Source organism: Saimiri boliviensis, chromosome 18 (genome assembly GCF_048565385.1).
Source record: "Saimiri boliviensis isolate mSaiBol1 chromosome 18, mSaiBol1.pri, whole genome shotgun sequence".
Classification (NCBI taxonomy): Eukaryota; Metazoa; Chordata; class Mammalia; order Primates; family Cebidae; genus Saimiri; species Saimiri boliviensis.
The window spans coordinates 2871363-2888651 of record NC_133466.1 but is presented as its reverse complement, the minus strand read 5'-3'; the positions used below and the strand labels follow the sequence as shown (position 1 = coordinate 2888651).

Genomic DNA, 17289 nt, shown 5'->3' with positions numbered 1-17289 from the left:
AGTGCTTGATATAAATTAGAAGTGCTACTCCAGTGAACACATGAATGGTAAGAAAGCAAAACAGCCTTATTGCTGATATGGAGAAAGCCCAAGTATTCCAGATAGAAGATCGAAAATCAGCCAGAAAGATTGCTCTTCAATTCTATGAAGGCTGACAGGGTTAAGGAAGCTGCAGAAGAAAAGCTGGAAGCTCATACAGGTTGCTTCATGAGGTTTAAGGAAAGAACTTGTCTCTATAGTGTGAACGTACAAAATACAGCAGCAAGTGCTGACGGAGAAGCTGCAGCAAGTTATCCAGAATATCTAGCTAAGATCATTGCTGGAGGCGGTTACACTAAACGAGAGATTTTCAACGTAGACAAAACAGCTTTCTATTGGAAGAAAACGCCACCTAGGACTTTCACTGCTAGAGAAAAGTCAAGGCCTGGCTTCAAAGCATCAAAAGACAGGCTGCCTCTCTTGTTAGGGGCTAATGGTGCTGGTGACTTTAATTGAAGCCAAGGCTCATTTAAAGCCAATGTTCACTTCCCATTCTGAAAATCCTAGAGCCCTTAAGAATTATGCTAAATATACTGTTGCCTGTGCTCTAGAAATAGAAAAACAAGGCCTAGGTAACAGCACATCTGTTTACAGCATGGTTTACTGGATATTTTTAAGCCCACTGTTGAGACCTACTGCTCAGAATAAAAGATTTCTTTGAAACTCCTACTGTTCATTGACAATGCACCTGGTCAAGCCGGAGCCACGATGGAGATGTACAAGGAGAGTGATCTCGACCCCATGCCTGTAATACAAGACCTATTCTTCAGCTCGTACATCAAAAAGCAATTTCACCTTTTGAGTTCTACTTTTTTTTAAGAACTACATTTCATAAGGCTACAGCTGCCACAGACAGTGATTCCTCTGATAGATCTGGGTAAACTGAAAACCTTCTAAAAAGGATTCACCATTCTGGATGCCATTAAGAATATTCATGATGCAAGGGAGGAGGTCAAAAAAACAACATTAACAGGAGTTTGGAAGAAGTTGATTTCAATCCTCACGGATGACCTTGAAAAGTTCATGACTTCAGCAGAGTAAGTAACTACAGACATGGTAGAAACAATGGATGAGTTGCTTCTCATGGAAGAGCAAATAAACTGGTTTCCCGAGATGGAATCTATTCTTGGTGAAGATGCTAAGACGTTGTTGAAATAAGAACACAGGATTCAGAATATTACATAAACTTAGTTGACAAAGCAGCAGCAGGGTTTGAGAGGCCTGACTCCAATTCTGAGAGATGTTTTACTATGGAAAAAATGTTATCAAACAGCCTCACATGCTACAGAGAAATCTTACATGAAAAGAGAGTTAATAGATGTGGCAAACTTCACGGTTGCCTCATTTTAAGAAGCTGCCACAGCCGCCCAACCTTCAGTAACTACCACCCTGATCAGATCAGCCATCAATATCAAGGCAAGACCCTCTATCAGCAAAAAACTGTAACTTGGTGAAGGCTCAGATGATCATTAGGATTTTTAGCAATAAAGTATTTTCTAATTAAAGTTTGTACATTGTTTTTTAGACATAATGCTATTGTACATATAACAGACTATATATAGTGTAAACATAATTTGCATATGCACTGGGAAGCCAAGAGCTTCATTTGACTCATGTGCTGTTGCAATATTTGCTTTATTGCAGTAGTCTGGAACCAAACGTGCAGTATCTCCAAGGTATGCTTGCACTTACTTGTTACAATTCCAGCCAGAGCAAAAACAAACTGGTTTTCATCTGAGTTAAGCTCCTTGACATCACCATCCAGTGACTTCACAAAACTCTCCATTGTTTGACCAGTGATACTGAAAAACTTCAAAGCTTTATCCTGAAAGTTTGGAAATCATAGTGTCATATCTTTTTACAGACATTAGTGTGAAAACATTTTAAAGTGCAGGATATGGAAGATTCTAGTTTTAATCATAGAATATCGTAAAATCTATTCCCTCATTAAAAGTTCCCATTAAAAGAGCACAGAAAGCAGCTTGAGTCATGCAGGAGCAGGAAAAATGACCCTGAAGATTGGTGGACTCTTCATATGCATATTATGAAGTAGGACAAATGTACACAATGATGAAGGTAAATGAGAAGAATTCGCTGAAAAATGTAAGTGAAATATACTAGAAAAACATACTGTCTATTTGCTCTGGCCATTAAACCAGAGGTGTTCAAACCTTTAGCATGACTTTAAAAAAAAAAATCTTAATGGAAACATGTAAAAGAGAAGAAGATTGGCTCCTCTGGTAGGTTAAATCTTCATTACTTGGCAAAACGCATTTCCAAGTTTGAACCCTTCAGTTACTTCCTTTGGGGTGCTAGGGTTCTGAAGAAGAATTTTAAAACAAATGCACATTTTAACACAGTTTAAAAAATGGAAAAATTTGCATTTACAAATGATACAAGAAAACTTCAAGGATGATAAAAAATAATCTAAAACTGGGTTGTGGTGATGGTTAACGCAACTCTAGAAATCTGCTAAAAAACACTAAATTGTACATTTGCAATTTTATAGTATGTAAATTAAACCTAATAAAGCTCAACCAACTTTTTAAAACACATTTAGTCTTCCTACCTAAAGTCAAACACAACTGTTATTTCTATTACCTGTAAGTAATTTACCACTGGTTTCCTGACACACATCCCTGTCTTTACTCCCATTTCCAGTCATAATCACGCCACCCTCCCAGAGTCAAACACCAGTCTTTTTTGGCCCCTCTTGTCCCCTCCAGGTGTTCACTCCACCTTGCCATCACATCTGCCTCCACTGCCCTAGCTCTCACACATGTTCCTTCTTTCCCAGGTCCCCTGCCGAGGACTGAGTTCACTCCAGCCAGACGAGCTGGAATGACCTGAGCCCGGGAGGCGGAGGTTGCGGTGAGCCGAGATCGCACCACTGCACTCCAGCCTGGGTAACAAGAGCGAAACTCCGTCTCAAAAAAAAAAAAAAAAAAAAAAAAAGTTCTATGTGGCTTTTCAACTGTGCAGGGGGTCAGCGCCCCTAACTGCCACATTGCTCAAGGATCAACTGCATCTATATGTGTATGTGTATGTATAAACACATATATACATCTACATACATGTATATCTGTTAGATAACATAATATTCAATGAATTAAATAGTACATTAACCATGAGATAATATATAAAAGCACTTTTGATCTTGATCTTGTTAAACTCATACACATGTAAAATATTAATACTGAAATGGTAACATAGCCACATATACCACAAGGGCTCCTGGAGAGAAGGGATCTGATTTCATTCACTCTGCAGTAGGTTACAATGACCCATATAAAATTGGTATTCAATAACTAGCTGATGAATGAACAAAAGAAAATTGAAAGAAAGATATGGACTTAGTCATGCCTGTAATCCCAGTACTTTGGGAGGCCAAGGCAGGCAGATCACGAGGTCAGGAGTTTAAGCCAGCCTGATCAACATGATGAAACCGCATCTCTACTAAAAAATACAAAAATTAACCAGGCATGGTAGCACACACCTGTAATCCCAGCTACACAGGAGGCTGAGGCAGGAGAATCACTTGAACCCAAGAGGTGGAGGATGCAGTGAGCCAAGATCACACCGTAGCACTCCAGCCTGGGCAACAGAGCAAGACTTCATCTCCAAAAAAAAAAAAAAAAAAGAAAGAAAGAAAGATGAACTTAGTCTTTAAATGCCTTAGTGCTCTAAGTCACACAAGCATTAATCAACAACATCTAGAGAGCCCGCTGACCATACTTACTCCTCCCAAAATGGCCTTGACGACTTCCTCACTGCTGGAGACACCCCACAAGAGGGTACAGGCTGCTGCTCCCATTTCTGTACAATACTCTGCCTGCTGCAGGAGTTGCTGCTTCGCTTCATTCAACTGCTGTCGAAGAGCCAGTTTCTCCTGAAAGCAAAACAAAATCAGAAAAATAAATAAGAGCATTCAACCTTGAAATATCTTTATTATATTTCCTCTTTCACAAAGATATTTATTAAAGAAATGCAAATATAATTATAGAAAATAGTTGCAAATGAAAGCTAGTCCTGAGAGCCATAATCCATATCTACAAAAGAAACTTTAAAGGCAAAAATATTTGAGAAATATCTGAGGAAAGAACATTCTACTATATTATGGTTGATAGACCCACAGATCTGAATTCATCTGCTTTTAGTAACTACATGAAATATCTGAAGCCCCAAATGACTATACCCAGAACGAGCACCAACAGAGACTTCTGAACAAAGTAACAACCTCACATAGCAGTTTACCCAGAGGGCAACAACATTTCTAAGGCAGGGGACTGCCTCCTACAAATAGCTCACTCCATTATAAATAAAAAATGACATCTGCCAGAGGCAGGTGCAAAATAAAAGGCACTTGGACATCAGGATTTGTGAAAAAGCAGTACTTTAGAAAAACTCATCCTGTATAAACATATCCTTAAGTGCTCATAAGAATATTCCCAAAGGTGCCAGTAAATATAAAACATACAGCTGTGAAGCTAAACAAGGAAAGAAAACCTAAAACCTAAGCCCAGGTAGGAAAGATGGGAGCAGGGGCAAAAGGAAATGTGAAGGTTGGGAGTCCTATTCAGGCCCTGCCACAGCAAGCCAGCGCCAGTCTAATAAGAAGACGGAGGCTAGGAAGAGTTTCCTACTCTCCCACCAGCAACATCTGTGACCACCTGAAGCTGGGCAAGTCTCTGCCATGGCTCTCTTCAAAAGGGAAGTGCAGGGAATGGCCCTCCTGCTGCAGCCCCTCTGACAACACAAACACACCTCAAGGATTCACTCTGTGTGTGCCACTAGAGTGATGCGGGGCTTCCTGGCCTCTCCAACCGCCAGCACCAGGTACCTGAAATTCCCTCAAAAGGTGAGATTTAATAAGACAAAAACTGAAAAATTATTATAAAACCCTAGTTAAATTCATTAATACCAAATGTAATAGTTACATAAACCACAAGTTAAAGTACATTAAATGTTGCAGATTTTTCTCTTAGAGAGAGGAACACAAGACAAAGTAGAGGGGACTTTTCACCCCCTGGAGAAAAAAGGGAGCTTTGGGGCCACAAATCAAAACTGTGGACCTCATAACTTAGATTGGGGTGGCCCACTCATAGTTACCTGGAGACAATGCATTTGGCAGAGATTCATACACATTCATACATATATACGTGTATGTATGTATACATGTATGAATATGTATACATGTATATATATGTATGAATGTGTAAATGCTAATATTGCATCATGTGATTTGTCACCTCTGGGTTTTTAGTGTCTTCATTATAACAACAATCTGGACTCCTAAATTCATCCTCCCAGTGTTTGTAGCTGAACACAAGTCATGGTGACACATGAAAAATATGTCATAGCTCTTCCTTTTGGAATTCCACTTTTTCTCATACTTAAGCAGTCTGCATCTCAATGAGTCAGGGTATGGTGGTTCTTCTGCACGACCACAAAAAGATGACTGAGAATAAGCAGGTAGGACTCTCCTCGCTACAGTCACATTTGGTAGTTGCAGGAGGATATGCCCCAACACAGGGTTCTACATGTAATACAATAATATCAAAATAACCCAAGAAAATCATAGCATTCCCAGGAACATCAAAAATAAGAATAATTTTTTAAAGTGCAAGACGTATACAATGAAAACGACAAAAGATTATTGAGAGAAAGTAAAGAAGAGCTAAATAAAGAGGTACACCATGTTCAAAAATTTCAAGAATCAATATTGGTAAGATGTCCATTCTTCCCAAACTGACCTACATATTCAACATAATCCCTAACAAAATCTCAGCAGACTCCTCCTGTACAAGATGATCATCTGATTCTAAAATTTCTATGGTAATGCAAAAGACAGAATATCTAAAAAATTGTTTGAAAAAGAAGAACAATGTTAGAAAACTAACAGTGCCTGATTCAGAGGAAAAAACAAACTAATTATAAACCTACCGAAATAGAACTAGTGTGACACTGGCATAAGGATGGACATATAGATCAGTGAAACACTGACATGTCACTTAATTTTAATGAAGGTGCCAGTGCAATTCAATGGAAAAAGGATAGTCTTTTCAAAATTGATGCTAAAAAACAACCGAAGACTTCGTTCCTGGCCATGGTGGATATGTTTCCTCCACAGGGATTTTGTTGGGTCAGTGGAGGTGTGCTGGGTCTTAATACCTGCTTATGATGTGAGGAGGCTGGGCCAGGAAAGAGTCCTGACAGTAACAACGTTTGAACTCTAGAGGAAAAAGATCCTAGCCTCCTGGCATAGGCACAACTGTTGGAGAATATTGAATTACTTTGTTGTTTTTGAGATAAGGTCTCACTCTGTTGCTCAGGCTGGAGTGCAGTGGCACGATCTTGGCTCACTGCAACCTCTGCCTCCTGGGTTCAAGCGATTCTCCTGCCTCAGCCTCCCCAGTAGCTGAGATTACAGGCACGTGCCACCACGTCTGGCTAATTTTTATATTTTTAGTACAGATGGAGTTTCACTGTGTTGGCCAGGCTGGTCTCAAACTCCTGACCTCATGATTCGCCTGCTGTGGCCCCTTCTCTTCATTTTTTAAAATGAATTACACGTTTTGTACTAAAGACAGGGCTTCACCATGTTGCTCAGGCTGGTCTGAAACTCCTGGGCTCAAGCAATCCTCTGGCCTCTGCCTCCCAACGTGCTTATAGGCATGAGCCACCAGTGCCTGTTTCCTCAGATGCATCCAAGTTGCATGCATCACTAGTTTGCTTCTTTTTATTGCTTCTTATTCCATGGTATGTATATGTTGCAATTCATTTAGCCATTTATCCACTGAAAGAAGTTTGGATAGTTTCCCAGTTTTTTTCTGTTACTAATGAAGACACCAGGAACACTCATGTATAGGTTTTTGTGTGAGTATGTGCCTTTATTCTTCTGTGATAAATGCCCAAGAGTACAATTACTGGGTTGTATGGCACGTGCATGTTTAGTTTTGGAAGAAACTGCCTGGTTGTTTTCCACAGTGGCTGCACCATTTTATATTCCCACCAACAATGTAGGAGTGATTCACTCTCTCCATGTCCTACCCAGTATTTGGTGTTATCTCTATTTTGAATTTTAGTCATTTTGATAGGTGCATCGTGGTTTTATTTTGCATTTCCCTAACAGCTAGTGATGTTGCACATCGTTTAATGCACTTACTTTCTATCTGCATGTTTTTTAAGAAACGTTTTTTTCATGTCTTTTACCCATGTTCTAATTGGACTTTTTTTTATTTCTTCCCATTTCATTCCTCTTTTTCAAAGTTGCCTTAACTATTCTTTTTTTTTTATTTTTGAGTTTGAGCTCTTGATATATTCTAGATATAAGTCCTTTGCTGAATATATGGTTTGCAGGTTATTTTCTCCCAGTTTCTATCTGGTCATTTTATATTCACAGGTTCTTTCAAAAGGCAAATGTTTTAAATTTTGATGAATTCCAATTTACTGATTTCTTATCCCAGCACTCTGGGAGGCCCAAAGCAGGAGAATTGCTTGAGCCCAGGAGTTTAAGACCAACCTGGGCAACACAGTGAGACCCCATCTCTATAAAAAAATGTTTTAGGCCGGGGGCGGTGGCTCAAGCCTGTAATCCCAGCACTTTGAGAGGCCGAGGCGGGTAGATCACAAGGTCGAGAGATCAAGACCATCCTGGTCAACATGGTGAAACCCCGTCTCTGTTAAAAGTACAAAAAATTAGCTGGGCATGGTGGCGCGTGCCTGTAATCCCAGCTACTCAGGAGGCTGAGGCAGGAGAATTGCTTGAACCCAGGAAGCAGAGGTTGCGGTGAGCCGAGATCGCGCCATTGCACTCCAGCCTGGGTAACAAGAGAGAAACTCCGTCTCAAAAAAAAAAAAAGTTTCAATTGTTTTAAAGATTAAAGATTATACTTCAATAGAATTGTTCTTATAAAAAAAATTAATTAAATTTAGCTGAGTGTCATGGCACATCTCTGTAGTCCAGTCACTCTGGAGGCCAAGGAGGAGGATTGCATTAAGCCCAGGAGGTCGAGATGCAGCAACTATTAATTGCATCACTGCCCTCCACCCTGGCAACAGAGCAGGACCCTGTCTCAAAAGAAATAAAAACAAGAAGTTTCTAGAGTCCTGCCTTATAATCTGTACAGGCCTGGACAGAGACACCAAAAAACGCCACAGATAAGGCAGCTGCCAGAAGAAAAATGACCTTGTTAAGGCAAATTGCAGGAGCTTCCCTCTCTATTAACCTTGGGGGGACTTCCCTCTCTATTAACCTTGGGGGGGGCTTCCCTCTCTATTAACCTTGGGGGGGGCTTCCCTCTCTATTAACCTTGGGGGGGCTTCCCTCTCTATTAACCTTGTGGGGGCTTCCTATTAACCTTCTGGGGGCTTCCCTCGCTATTAACCTTCTGGGGGCTTCCCTCTCTATTAACCTTGGGGAGACTCCCCTCTCTATTAACCTTGGGGGGTCTTCCCTCTCTATTAACCTTGCAAGGGCTTCCCTCTCTATTAAACTTGCAGGGACTCCCCTCTGTATTAACCTTGCGGGGGACTTCCCTCTCCATTAACCTTGCAAGGGCTCCCCTCTCTATTAACCTTGGGGGGGTTCCCCTCTCTATTGACCTTGAGGGGACTTCCCTCTCTATTAACCTTTCAGGGACTTCCCTCTCTATTAACCTTGAGGGGGGTTTCCCTCTCTATTAATCTTGCAGGGGCTCCCCTCTCTATTAACCTTGCAGGGCTTCCCTCTCTATTAACCTTGGAGGGGTGGCTTCCCTCTCTATTAACCTTCGGGGGGTGGCTTCCCTCTCTATTAACCTTGCAGGGCTCCCCTCTCTATTAACCTTTGGGGGGCTTCCTTCTCTATTAACCTTGCAGGGGTTTCCCTCTCTATTAACCTTGCAGGGCTCCCCTCTCTATTAACCTTGGGGGGACTTCCCTCTCTATTAACATTGGGGGAGCTTCTCTATTAACCTTGGGGGGGCTTCCCTCTCTATTAACCTTTCAGGGACTTCCCTATTAACCTTGGGGGAGCTTCCCTCTCTATTAACTTTGGGGGGCTCCCCTCTCTATTAACCTTGGGAGAGCTTCCCTTCATATTAACCTTGCAGGGGCTCCCCTCTCTATTAACCTTGGGGGGCTCCTCTATTAACCTTGGGAGAGCTTCCCTCCATATTAACCTTGTGGGGGCTCCCCTCTCTATTAACTTTGGGGGGCTCCCCTCTCTATTAACCTTGGGAGAGCTTCCCTTCATATTAACCTTGCAGGGGCTCCCCTCTCTATTAACCTTGGGGGGCTCCTCTATTAACCTTGGGAGAGCTTCCCTCCATATTAACCTTGTGGGGGCTCCCCTCTCTATTAACTTTGGGGGGCTCCCCTCTCTATTAACCTTGGGGGGCTCCCCTCTCTATTAACCTTGGGGGGGCTCCCCTGTCTATTAACCTTGGGAGAGCTTCCCTCTGTATTAACCTTGCAGGGGCTTCCCTCTCTATTAACCTTGGGGGGCCTTCCCTCTGTATTAAACTCACAAGGATTTCCATCAGTATTAAATTGGTGAGACCATTCAACAAGATTTTTAACTAAAAACAGGGAATAGTTGGGTAAAATATTCCCACATTTTAAGGTCAAAGTTCCAGGGCAACAAAACTCTGGCGATTTTAAACTACTTTATCATGACTGTTTCCTCCCTCTCAGTATGCATTTACTAGAATGGCTTTTTTTTTTTTTTTTTTTTTTTTTTTAAGACTGAGTCTGGCTCTGACACCCAGGCTGGAGCACAGTGGAGCAATCTGGGCTCACTACAACCTCCACCTCCTGGGCTCAAGCAATTCTCCTACCTCAGTCTCCCAAGTAGCTGGGACTACAGGCACACATCACCACTCCTGGCTCACTTTTGTATTTTTTGTATAGAGACAGGGTTTCACAATGTTGCCTAGCCTGGTCTCGAACTCCTGGGCTCAGGCAAACCACCCACCCTGGTATCCCAAAGTGCTAGGATTACAGGCATGAGCCACTGCATCTGTACTACTATTATTCAAAATAAAAATACATCTAAGCCCCAAATTTTATAAGAAGTGTTAGAATAGTTCTAGTTGTATGGAAAAGGAAATAAGTTAGGCCACACGAAAAATTAAAACATATAACTTTTAAGAAATATGATTAATTTCTCTAATATTTATATAAAATATAACTGGTTATATCAAAAATACAATAATCCCCAAATTAATTACAAGTACTTCTGATTTAATACATCTATCTCCAATGATAAGATACAATGTACATAATTTTTCCCCCAAGATTCTCATTGCTATGGTTCAGATGTGGTTTGCCCCCACCCAAACTCATGCTGAAATCTGATCCCCAGTGTGGCACTCCTAGAGGTGGGGCCTGGTAGGAGGTGATGGGTCATGGAGTGGATTCCTCATGAATAGACTTTGGAGGGTGAGTGAGTTCTCGCTCTCACAGGAATGGATTAGTTTCCCTGACAGCAGATTGTTAAAGAGTCTGGCTTCCTCAGTTTCTCCCTCTTGCTTTCTCTCATCATGTGATCTCGTCACACAGCCTGCTTCCCCTTCTGTCATGATTTGAAGAAGACCGAGGCCCTCACCAGAAAAAGATAAAAGATGCCCAATCTTGAACCTTCCAGCCACCAAAATCTTAACATAAATAAACCTCTTTTTTTTCTTCTTCTTTTTTTTTTTTTTTTTTTAATCTGGAGTCTTGCTGCCGCCCAGGCTGGAGTGCAGTGGCACGATCTTGGCTCACTGCAACTTCCACCTTCCAGGTTTAAGGGATTCTCCTGCCTCAGCTTCCCGAGCACCTGGGATTACAGGTATGCATCACGATGCCTGGCTAATTTTTGTATTTCTAGTAGAGACAAGGTTTCACCATGTTGGTCAGGCTGGTCACGAACTCCTGACCTCAGGTGATCTGCCTGCCTTCGCCTCCCAAAGTGTTGGAATTACAGGCATGAGCCACCGCACCCAGCCAACCTCTTTTCTTTATAAATTACTCAGCCTCAGATATTTTGTTATAGGAACACAAAATGAACTAAGATAATTATGAACCTTTATATTTTAGGGCAGATTTTTAAACATAAAAGTTAAAAGATACCGTGAATGATCTACATGTTAACGGGTTATAAAATCCATCTGTTCACCTACATTCCAACCCACTAAGAATACATACATTTACAAATACAATTTATTGACGATTAAGAGTAAAAAATTCAGACCCACTGCTTATCATAAGTGAAGGGCTGTAAGCCAACCCCTTTCTGGCAGAGTGAGAGCCCGTCCCTGAGCGTGGTACCTTCTTCTCTCTTATGCTGTCGGCCTGCATGGTTTCCAGGCGGGCTTTAAAGTGCTCACAATCCATTTTCAGCTGCTCTAATTCTTGCTCTTTCCTTTCCAGGTCTAGGAGAAAGAGATATAAAAATACTCAAGATATTTCAAGTCACTAATCTCTCCCTAAGCATCTCTGTTGCCCAATCTTCACTTAGTAAAATCTGCACGGATTTCTTGGGTAGGAATATTTGCATTTCTGACTTCTAACCTGTCCTGGAATAAATAATATTCTAAAAGTCTTGTTTTTTAAGTTCATCTCAGTTTTTAGTCCACAGCACAAAGGACTTTGGTTGTTTTCTGTTTTGTGTTTTTAAGGCCTCACTTTACTGCCAGACTAGTACTCAAGGCTTCAAGAAAATGTTATTTAAAGGACTGAAGGCAGAGCTGAGAAGCACGACTGTCTCATGGCACAGACTTGTCGCTACTCCCTGAGAAGCAGAAGGCAGCTCAGGAGTGTGCAGAGCCAGCACAGGCTGATTCACAAAGCTAGTGGCACCCACTGGCAGACTGACTCAATGGAACAACTGCAGTAGTAGGCACTGGAGGAGGAAATCACAGCATTAAAAATCGGAAAATGCTATGGTGAAAGAGTGGGAACTACATAATACCGCCTCTCCACCACACTCATTCAGCTGATGAGTCAACAGCAGCCAACAAAAATCCCCAAAAACCCATGTCAACAAATCAAGCAAAAGTATTATCAACTTTAAATTTAAAACATTATGTTGCAGAAATACTGACATTCAAAAAAATCAAATACGTAATACAAATTGTTAAGGGTTTGATCTCCAGAGCTAGGAAATCATCAGTTTTTATGCCAACATATATGAAGATTTGAGGGGGCTAAGAGCTAATGGTATAAATTCTCTGATTAAAGTAGCAATGCTTTAGGACAGTGATTCTCGAACTTCAGAGTACATCAGAATCCCCGGAGGACTTGATAATAGAGAGTAAGCTGGGTCCCATCCATGGAGTTTCCAATTTGGAATGTTTGGGGTGAACTAGAGAATTTACATTTCTTTTTTCTTTCTCTTTTTTTTTTTTTTTTTTCCTGAGACAGAGTCTTGCTCTCTTGCCAGGCACCGGGCTGGAGTGCAGTGGCGCAATCTCGGCTCACTGCAACCTCCCCCTCCCAGATTCAAGCAATTCTCCTGCCTCAGCCTCCTGAGTAGCTGAGACTACAGGCACACGCCACCATGCCCAGCTAATTTTTGTATTTTTTTAGTAGAGGTGGGGTTTCACCATGTTGGCCAGGATGGTCTTGATCTCTTGACCTTGTGATCCTCCTGCCTTGGCCTCCCAAACTGCTGGGATTACGGGTGTGAGCCACCACACCCGGCCAAGAATTTACATTTCTAACAAGTTCCTGGGTGAGACTCATGCTACCAGTCTGGGACCCACACTTTGAGAACTGCTACTTCTGGGCAGTAACCTGGTTTCTCATTCCTAATAAAATAAAGTGAATACATAACACATGACCAACAACAGCAAACCAAGGGAACCCATCTGCAGTAATGGCAAAGTACAAAAACATGGAGGGAACTGAAAGGCAGTACAAATAGTTGTCACACGAAGGCATTTCACTTTCTACAGTCCCTCTCCTAATCCCTGAACCGAGAAAAACACAAGGCAACTTTGGGTATCTGTACGTCTAATTCTTCTACTCTCACTTGCGATGAGTGAGAAAGCCTCCAAGAGCCAGACGCCTGGAGAACAGAACATTACTGCCCCCTAGAGGAGAAAACGCTCACACACACTTCCTCAACCACGCAAACCAAAGAGAAGGGGGTAGAGCTTCCGAATCTAGGGGTCTGGGAGGCCAAGAGGAAACCCCAATCAGAAACTTGTGGGGACCGCTTAGAACCACATGGGTATCTCCAGAGCTCCAAAGGAAGCTTTAATAAAGGGAGGAAGAAATAAAGCTAGTCTCTACATTTTCTAGAGACCCTGTCCTAGCAGAAAGATTAGAACCTAAAAGTAAATATTCAGACCAGCTAAACATTGTAAAACTGGCTGCCAAAGCTTCTTATAAAACGTGTTTCCTAGGGGCCAGGCTCGGTGGCTCACACCTGTAATTCCTTTGAAAGGCTGAGGTGGCATGATCACTTGAGGCCAGGAGTTCAAGATCAGCCAGGGTGAGACCCCCAACCCATCTCTTTTAAAAAAAAAAAAAAAAAAAAAAAAAAAAAGCATTTCTCAGAAATAGGGCAAAGTAAGTACCTTTGGACTATTTCTTCTCCCTCAAGTCAGAGTTTCATTTTCTGCTCTTTTAAGAAATATTGTGCCACAATAACTTTTACTGGAATTATTGATTTTATCTTAATCCTGGCCACTCAAAAAATCAACTAGCAAGCATCAACTATGCTTTCAAAACTACATAGCTGCATTATTTGTAACAATGTTAAACGAAGACATTGTTTATATACAAACACACTACAAGCATCATATATGAAATACCACCTATGGTCATAGGCAAAAACTGAAAAAGAAACAGATAAAATTTCTGTGATTTAAAATTTTTTCTTTGCATTTAACTGTTAAATTTTGCTTCTACTATTAAACTATATATTACTCAAACATGGTAAAGGAAATAGGAAATCTCTACAAACTTCATCGTGTAAAAACCTGTGGGCATTAACGCTGACCACCCGAAAGGGCTCTCTTGCACTATGGTAATTTCATAACCGCTTGTTCTAGACAGCTGTGCACAACCCTAGTGTAAGTTAACATACCAAAGGGACAGGGTTAAAACATCCCACTCTATCCTAGGCAATCTCAGAGAATTCCAGGTCACTGACCAGGGAGGCCACACCGATTCACACCAGCCTCCTGGGGAGGTGGCAGGTGCCCTTCTGCTGTATGAGGCCACCGCCTTCTGGCCAGATGGGAGCATTGCTGCTGCCTTGGAACAGAACTCTTAACAAGGTACCTAAATCCACCCTGAGGGCAGGGATTTGCCCCGGTTTTGTTCTACGCCTACCTTCCAAATGTCTATATTGAACATAGTATGCAGTACATAAATACTTGTCACATAAATGAATTTCACTTCTTTATACATTCCTTCTGCTAATCCTTGAACCAAGAAAAACACATGGCTACTTTGGTTATCTGTATGTCTCATTCCTACACAATAAGAATATATTGCTTTTATAATTTTTTAAATCCAGAGACAGAAACAATATGAGCAGTGTATATTACAAATGACCTGAATCGTAGACCATTTGAACACCTATGTATGTTCTGAAAAAATAATTTTTTTTTTTTGAGACCAAGTCTTGCTCTGCTGCCCAGGCTGGAGCGCAGTGGTGCAATCTCAGCTCACTGCAACCTCTGCCCAGGTTCAAGCACTCCTCCCACCTCGGCTTCCCGAGTAGCTGGGACTACAGATACCCACCACCACGCCTCGCTAATTTTTGTATTTTGGGTAGAGACGGGGTTTCACCAGGCTGGTCTTGACCTCCTGACCTCAAGTGATCTGCCCACCTTGGCCTCCCAAAGTGCTGGTATTACAGGCATGAGCCACTGCACATGGCCAATAATCTTTCCTCAATGCAGGTCTAATAACACGAGGCCGCCAGGTGTAATAACATTAGGCCAGGCATGGTGGCTCATGCCTGTAATCCCAGCACTTTGGGAGGCCAAGGCAGGTGGATCACCTGAGGTCAGGAGTTCAAGACCAGCCTGGCCAACATGGCAAAACCCCATCTCTACTAAAAAAGATACAAAATTAGCTGTGCATGGTGGCACATGCCTGTAATCTCAGCTGCAAGGGAGGCCGAGGCTGAAGAATCGCTTAAACCCCGGGGGCAGAGGTTGAAGTGAGCTGAGATAATGCCATTGCACTCCAGCCTGGAAAACAAGAGTGAAACTCTGTCTCAAAAAAATAAATAAATAAATAACATGAGAATGGCTCTATCTCTTGATACCCAACTTATTCACAGGGAGGGTATAGAAAGCTAGACATGAAAAGAAGGATTTCTAAAACACTAATCAAATAAAACTATACAAAAGGGATCAATTTATCTTACCATTTCTTTGTCACCTGGCATGTGAGGTCAGGAGTTCAAGAGCAGTCTGGACAACATGGTGAAACCCCATTTCTACTAAAAATACAAAAATTAGCGAGGTGTGATGGTACATGTCTGTAGTCCCAGCTACTTAGGAAGCTGAGGTGTGAGGATTGCTTGAACCTGGGAGGTGGAGGTTGCAGTGTGCCAAGATCACACCACTGTACTGCAGCCTGGGCAAAAGAGCCAGACTTCAACTCAAAAAAAAAAAAAAACAAAAAAAACTAAGATCAATCTTGCTGAACTCAGATGAATTCTGTTGATTTCCCAAACCAGGGTCAGGGAATTTTGCTTTTCATTCACTGACACACATATATGACAGACAGTGGGGCAGTCAGGGGTGATATTCAAACACTACATGCCTCTTCCCCCTCCATCTTCACCACCTTTCCACCGTCTTTGTCCATAAGGTCCCCACATTTTTTTTCTCTACCTTCCCATGTTCTGGACAATCTCCAAGTGGTCCTCCCTGCTGGGTGAGGCCTCAAGTGCTGTCAAGCATTTGTCCAGAGCGACGCCTCTCACCAAGTCTGGCACCTCTCTCCCTTCTGCTCCTTCGGCCCAGGGGAGGCAATGGCGCTCCGCTTCGCTACTTCCTGGATGCCTCTTTCTCCAGGCACTGGTTCCCTTATCCCTGATCACACCTTAATCTCTTCACTTGTCTCTGTTTACTCCTGTTGTTCCTTGCCAGGATATGGACGGGACACACTCTGATGTTCTTTCATCTGGGCCACAATAAACTCTGGGTCAGAGTAATAACCCTTTTCTTGGTCCTCTCTTTTTTTCCATTCTTCATGGGTATTTCTCAAGTTCCTGGTTCTGCAGACTACAAATAACTCCTCTCAGAACTGAAACAGGGGTACCCCATATCAAACTCTCAGGAAATCAATCTCAAAATATCCTACAAACTCTTTAGAAATCACATAGTGTGCCAGATACAGGTGAAGGGGAGGAAGGCAGCAATCCACACTGCCACGTGTGTACCTATGCAACAATCTTGCATGTTCTTCACATGTACCCCAAAGCCTAAAATGCAATTAAAGAAAAATAAAAAAGAAACTGCATAGTACAGCAGCAGTCTTCCAATCCTACTGCTAAGAATCTAAGAGTACCTGGGGAACAATTACAGTCCCATAAATGGCTAAGAAATAGCTCTACTTTACAATGTTAACCTTTTTATTTGGAAGTTATTTCAAATTCACAAAAACTAATACCAAAAAAAAAAAAAATGTCTATGTATCTCTTTACCCAGACTTATCTACTATTAAGGTTTTTATTTTGCCACATTTGCTCATCATTCATTTATTTAATTTTTTAAAAAATTTCTTTTTTTGAGATGGATTTTCATTCTGTCACCCAGGCTGGAGGCAGTGGCACGATCTCAGCACACTGCAACCTCCGCCTCCCGGGCTCAAGCAACTCTCCTGCCTCAGCCTCCGGAGTAGCTGGCATCACAGGTGTGCTCCACCATGCCTGGCCTTTTGTTTTTTGTTTTTTTTTATTTTGAAAAAAAAATTTTAAATACAAAAATTAGCCAACGTGATGGCATGTGTCTGTAGTCCCAGCTACTTGGGAGGCTAAGGAAGGAGAATCGCTTGAGCCTGGGAGGTTGAGGTTGCAGTAAGCCAAGATGGCGCCACTGCACTCCAGCCTGGGTGACGAGGGAGACTCTGTCTCAAAAAAAAAAAAAAAAAAAAAAAAAGGAAAAATAATGCTGTTGGTCAAATATCTCACCAGTATATCATGGCTGCACCAGGCTGTATTCTCTGCTGATATTTTCAATGACCACAACAAGGCTGATTCACATTATTAATATCAAAAAATACATAAATTTTAAAAGTTTAAAACTGTTTAAC

At 41.8% G+C, this 17289-nt stretch overlaps 1 protein-coding gene across 3 annotated transcripts in view; it reads right to left on the bottom strand.

Annotated features, from left to right (window-relative positions):
* The window catches only part of HSF2BP (heat shock transcription factor 2 binding protein), a 106528-nt gene that overhangs the window by 79435 nt on the left and 9804 nt on the right, over nucleotides 1-17289 (bottom strand). For all 3 annotated transcript variants that reach the window (XM_039480504.2, XM_039480505.2, XM_039480506.2), the window contains exons 3-5: nucleotides 11332-11435; nucleotides 3779-3928; nucleotides 1732-1864 (exon numbers count right to left, since the gene is read on the bottom strand). In XM_039480504.2, coding sequence (XP_039336438.1) covers nucleotides 1732-1864; nucleotides 3779-3928; nucleotides 11332-11435 — 387 coding nt within the window. The remainder of the gene's footprint in view (nucleotides 1-1731; nucleotides 1865-3778; nucleotides 3929-11331; nucleotides 11436-17289) is intronic.